Below are 5330 nucleotides of genomic sequence, written 5' to 3' on the forward strand. Positions count from 1 at the left end.
TTACCGCGAGCATTTAAGTGGTGGCCAGATCAGTCGAATTCTGCACATCCTGCCCGGTCGAGGCCGTGGACTCGAAATGTTCGCTATCAAGAAGCCGACATAGTTTTTGTACTGCCCGGGTCATGGTGCCGCTCGCCGTCCGAAGCGTAACATTGCGCGTTAATCCATCGCTGCCCGGATGAATCTCAGTTATGCGTCCTAAACGCCAATGGGTAGGAGCAAGATTTTCGTTTCGTACGAGAACAACGTCACCTCTCCGCACATCTCTTGTAGGTTTCTGCCATTTGTTGCGAGTTTGCAATGTAGATAAATACTCCTCGCTCCAACGTTGCCAAAATTTTTGGTGTACATGACGCACCCAAAGCCATTGCTTAATACGGTTGGAAGGAATTGCAGTAACCGTAGCCTCAGGAACGGCGATCAGTGGTGCACCAATCAGGAAATCGCCCGGTGTCAAAGCCAATTTGTCGTTGGGGTCATCATATAACGGTGTGATCGGCCGGGAATTTAAACATGCCTCGATGCGGGCTGCCAAAGTTTGAAGCTGGTTGTACCATAGTACCTGTGTCCCAACGAGGCGGACTAAGTGATATTTGGCAGACTTCACTGCGGCCTCCCATAGCCCACCTTGGTGAGGAGCGCCCGGGGCGATGAAGTGCCAACAGGTCCCTTTATTAGCTAAGGATTGTTGAGTACCTTCACTGTGCCATGCTGCCAAGTCTTCTAGAAGGAGGCGGTTCGCTCCGATAAACGCAGTTCCGTTATCGCTAAAAAAGATCGCGGCAAGGGCCTCGCCGGCTGACGAATCTCGTAAATGCATCCAGGAAAGCTTGCGAAGAGAGGTCATCGACAACCTCAATATGCACCGCCTTGGTTGCCATGCAAACAAAAATGGCTAAATATGTCTTTACCTTGGTGCGTGACCGTTTGGCGCCAACGCGCACCGTAAACGGACCGCAATAGTCGACCCCTGAAGACACAAACGCCCGTGAAGTACTGATACGTTGTCTTGGTAATGATGCCATTTGCTGCGAAAGAGTCACGCCACGGTGTCGGCGGCAGATAACACACTTCTGTCCGTAACTTCGAACGGCTTGTCTACCATTCAATATCCAATAACGCGAGCGTAGAGTTTGGAGTACCAGTTGCGGTCCACCATGAAGCGTTGTTTCATGTGCATGTCTGATTATCAGCTCGACTAGTCTACCGTGTTTAGGTAAGATTATGGGGAAACGCCTATCTTCTGGCAGATCAGCCTTACTGATGCGGCCTCCGACGCGCAGAACGCCTGTGTCATCCATGTATGGATTCAATGACTTTAGCTTGCTGGAACTAGATACGCCAGTTCCTTTTCGGATTTGGGCCAAATCAACTGCAAAGTTCTCGTGTTGCTCATTTCAATCAGTATATTAAGAGCGTTGTCGATTTCTGTTGGGCTGACTACCAATATACGCAAATGCCGCCGTGTTGGAAGCCAACGTAGAAGAAGTGCTGCCGTACGCACGAGTGACAGAAGTGAACTGAAGCGCTCACTCAACGGAATCATCTGGCCATCACGTCGACGAGTAGTGAGAGCTGGCTGATGGGTTGTTGTCGCTACGAAGGAGGAAACTCTTTGTTCGCTTTGCAGAATATTGTGCTCCTCGTCGTTTAATTCAATCACAGAGAAGTTGGGTGTATGCTTATCCATAATCCATCCTGGGCCCTGCCACCACAGTGGATGATCCAGCAGCTGCGATGCCCGAATACCTCTACTGGCGCAATCTGCCGGATTCTGAGCTGATCTTACATAATGCCAACAGTTTGGTGAGGTTAACTCATGTATTTGATGCACCCGGTTCGACACAAACGGCTTTAGAGTAGTGGGCGGCTTGCGTAGCCAACACAACACAATCCGAGAATCAGACCAGAGGTAATAAGGAGTATCTGTTAATCTCAAGGAAATACGTACGTTTTCGAGGGTAACAGCGAGCAAATGTGCGGCACAAAGCTCCAGACGCGGGATCGTTGCTCCTTTAAGGGGCGCCACCTTGGTACGAGCCGTAAGCAGTGATACAGCTGAATGACCTTCCGCATCTGTGGCTCTAATATATATTACAGCTGCATACGCGAGCGTACTGGCATCGCAAAATCCTAGCAGGGTAGTAGCTCTTCCTTCAGCCATACCTAGCCATCGCGGAATCCGGATTTTGTTTATTACGTCGAGTTCGCTGTAAAAGGCTACCCAGGTGGTTTGAAGTTCATCTGGCAGTGGTTCGTCCCACGACAAGCCAGCCGCCCACAACCTTTGTATGAATATTTTTCCAGTAATAACAACTGGTGCCAGTATGCCGGTAGGGTCGAATAATTTTGCGACGGCACTTAGTACCCGTCGCTTCGTTAGGAAGCCTAAGCTCTCTTTCAGATCTACCTTGAAAAATAGCTCATCTGCTGCTGCATCCCATCGAAGCCCAAGTACAGTTGCTGTTGGTGATTCGATGGTCATCTCTACGTTAGGAGAACGGTTGCCAATCAAGCGTGCTAATACTTCACCACTATTGGAATTCCATTTACGTAAATGGAAGTGGCCTTCAGACAATATGGAAGTCACGTTGAATGCAAGTTCAGTTGCATTTTCTTCAGTGTCTCAGCTGGTAAGAAAATCGTCGACATAAAAAGACGACAAGATCGCATCGCGTGCCGCTATCGATTGTTGACTATCAGCGACCACTTTGTAGTTGTCGTATGCGCATTGGTTGAGTGCGCGGACCGCGTTGTAGGGACTGCTAGCCATACCATAAGTCACCGTTGTAAGGCGGTATATAGTGATGTCATCGGTTGGGGACTCTCTCCAAATAATGCGCTGAAAATCTCTATGCTCGGGTTTAACAAGTACCTGTCGAAACATCTTCTCAACATCGGCAGACAATGCGATGCGAAAGCGGCGAAAGCGAAATATTATGTTAAGTAGCGGATCTTGTATTGTCGTTCCTACCAGCTGAACTTCGTTCAGGGAGACGCCGGTTGTAGTTCTCGCCGAGGCATTGAACACAACGCGAAACTTCCCCAAAACTGCATGATGCGGGATATAAAAGCCCGTTTCATTATCGTTCAATGAGTATGCGCGCTCCATATGGCCTAGGTCTGCATATTCGCGCATAAAAGCAATGTATTTCTCCCGGAGTTCACTATTTGCTGCCAGTCGCCTCTCAAGAAGGTAAAACTGTCGTAATGCATGAGTATAAGAATCTCCCAAAGCCGGCGCATCAGGACGAAATGGTATGCATACAACGTAGCGTCCGTCAGGTGTGCGAGAGTGGGTGTTACAAAAAATTCGTTCGCATTCGGCATCTCCATCATATTCTAGGGAGGGCACTTCCTCTAACTTCCAAAAACTTCGGAGCAGTTCCTCCAAGTGTATGTCCTCGTCGCATAGCTGCGTACTTAATGCGAGAGTTGGCAACGTTGAAGGTTGTGCTGCAGAAACTGGGCCAAATATGACCCACCCGAAAGCAGTGCGTTGAGCGTGCGGATCACAAGGACCGCCAAATTTGAAGTCAGTTTCGACAACTTGACCCCATACGTCAGCACCAATTAGCACGTCGATATTACCGGGAACGCCGAATTGTGCATCCGCTAATTGTATGCTGGACAAGTGCTTCCACTGTGTCATGTCAATATACGTTGCGGGGATGACCGTAGTAATTGACGGAATGACAAGCGCAGTTATCTTCAGCGTAAAACTAGTATGGGCAGATTCTAATGTGAGCGAGACGCTACCACGAGCGCGAGCGGAAGAATGGGCACAAATTCCTTGGACAGGGATATCACATTTACGTCTACGAAGAGATAAAGAATTAGCTAACTTATCTGTAACAAAACTGACCTGCGATCCCGGGTCACAGAGCACGCGCGCCATGCGTCGAGTCGTTGGGTCACCGTATGCATAAACGCGTGCTGTCGCTAATAAAACTGTGTGATGCGCATTGGTATGGCAGGTAACCGCCGAAGCTTCTAGTCAGATGGACTGATCCTTGTTCATGGGAACCGGTTGAGTGGTTGTCGCGGTCAGCCCTCCTGCGTTCGTAGATAAAGTTTCCCGACAAAGCAATGAGTTGTGCTTCCGATTGCAATGTCGGCAAAGACCCGAAGGGCACTGCTTAGCTGAATGTCCCAATTTTAGGCAATTGAAACAAAGCCTAGCGGCTTTAAGGGCATTTACACGTTCTTCGTGGTTCATTGCAAGAAAACGGGTGCACTTTGTAGTGCGATGCGGTCCTTGACAGTATGCGCATTTTCCTTCTTCTGCAGCTGCGACGTGGGATTTTACAGTACGTTGTGAACTAGTGCGCTGTTGCCCTCGAGATGTAGCGTCGGTCCTGCTGGACCACGTGACAATGGCTGTGGAGAGGCTGTGGGCGCGTTGGCTCAAAAATGACAGTAGCTCATCTAACTTCGGAATTTCGGTAGGCGAACAACTCATGTTCCATTCACGCTGAGTGACAGTTGGAAGCTTAGAAACTATTATGGGAACAAGCATAGCATCCCACTCTACGACTGGCAGCCCCATCACCCGTAACGAACGCAGTGACTCCTGCACTGTATCGACGATGGCCAATAATGATTCTGATGAGTCCTCTGACGATGGCTTAATGTTAAGAAGACGGGACACATGTGTTTCGGCTAACTGCTTCTTATTGTCAAAGCGCTCCTTCAGAGCACTCCATAATTCGCCATAGCCGCCCGAGTATACACTTCCCACGAGTGGCACTGCATGTGAGCTAACTGCCTGTCGCAACTTCCCCAATTTGTAGGCCTCAGGATACTCGGTGTTGTGCACGAGTAATTCAAATGCGTCCTTAAATGCTAACCAGGTTTGCATCGTACCGTCGAACGTTGGAATGGCGAGTGGCTCCAACCTAAACTCACATTCATGCGAATGCTGCCTTCCGGCTTGTACGTTTGGCTTCGCACCTGTAATCGCGCGGTTGAGAATGCAACAAGTGTCGTTGTATATATCTTCCACTTCTTCCCAGAGCGTTTCATGAGCCTCAACCTCGCCCTTTTCCGCACTGGCCACCAATAGCTCATGGTTAGCCACAAATCGCGCAAAGTGGCTTGAAACCGATTTCAATTCTTGCTCTAATTGGAATTCGTCATAGGAGCCAAGTTTACTCGTTTGCACTCGTTCATATATGCGTTTAATTGCTTTTATAGCCGACGCACGCAACCTTAATTCCGCCATTACCGAAAACTTAATAACTTTAAATTTAATGCAATTTGTCCTCACAGGAGGCACCAAAATGTTCTGTACAAAGCTTAATAAAACACGTTATTTCTCAACACGATTA

General features: G+C 48.7%; 2 protein-coding genes across 2 annotated transcripts; both read right to left on the reverse strand.

Moving 5' to 3' along the window:
- Positions 1 to 13: 13 nt before the first annotated feature.
- LOC118756600 lies at positions 14 to 2485 on the reverse strand. Its single transcript, XM_036491353.1, has 3 exons — positions 1534 to 2485; positions 912 to 1372; positions 14 to 562 (listed from the first exon to the last, which is right to left on the reverse strand). Exons 1-3 carry the CDS (start codon positions 2483 to 2485, stop codon positions 14 to 16), a joined length of 1962 nt encoding a protein of 653 aa, XP_036347246.1.
- A 141-nt stretch (positions 2486 to 2626) lies between these two features.
- On the reverse strand, positions 2627 to 3652 carry LOC118756601. Its single transcript, XM_036491354.1, has one exon. The coding sequence runs from the start codon at positions 3650 to 3652 to the stop codon at positions 2627 to 2629; it is 1026 nt and encodes a 341-aa protein (XP_036347247.1).
- Between the last annotated feature and the right edge of the window lie 1678 nt (positions 3653 to 5330).

This window comes from Rhagoletis pomonella, unplaced genomic scaffold (genome assembly GCF_013731165.1).
Source record: "Rhagoletis pomonella isolate Grant_MI unplaced genomic scaffold, Rhpom_1.0 Rhpom_scaffold_11060, whole genome shotgun sequence".
Taxonomy (NCBI): domain Eukaryota; kingdom Metazoa; phylum Arthropoda; class Insecta; order Diptera; family Tephritidae; genus Rhagoletis; species Rhagoletis pomonella.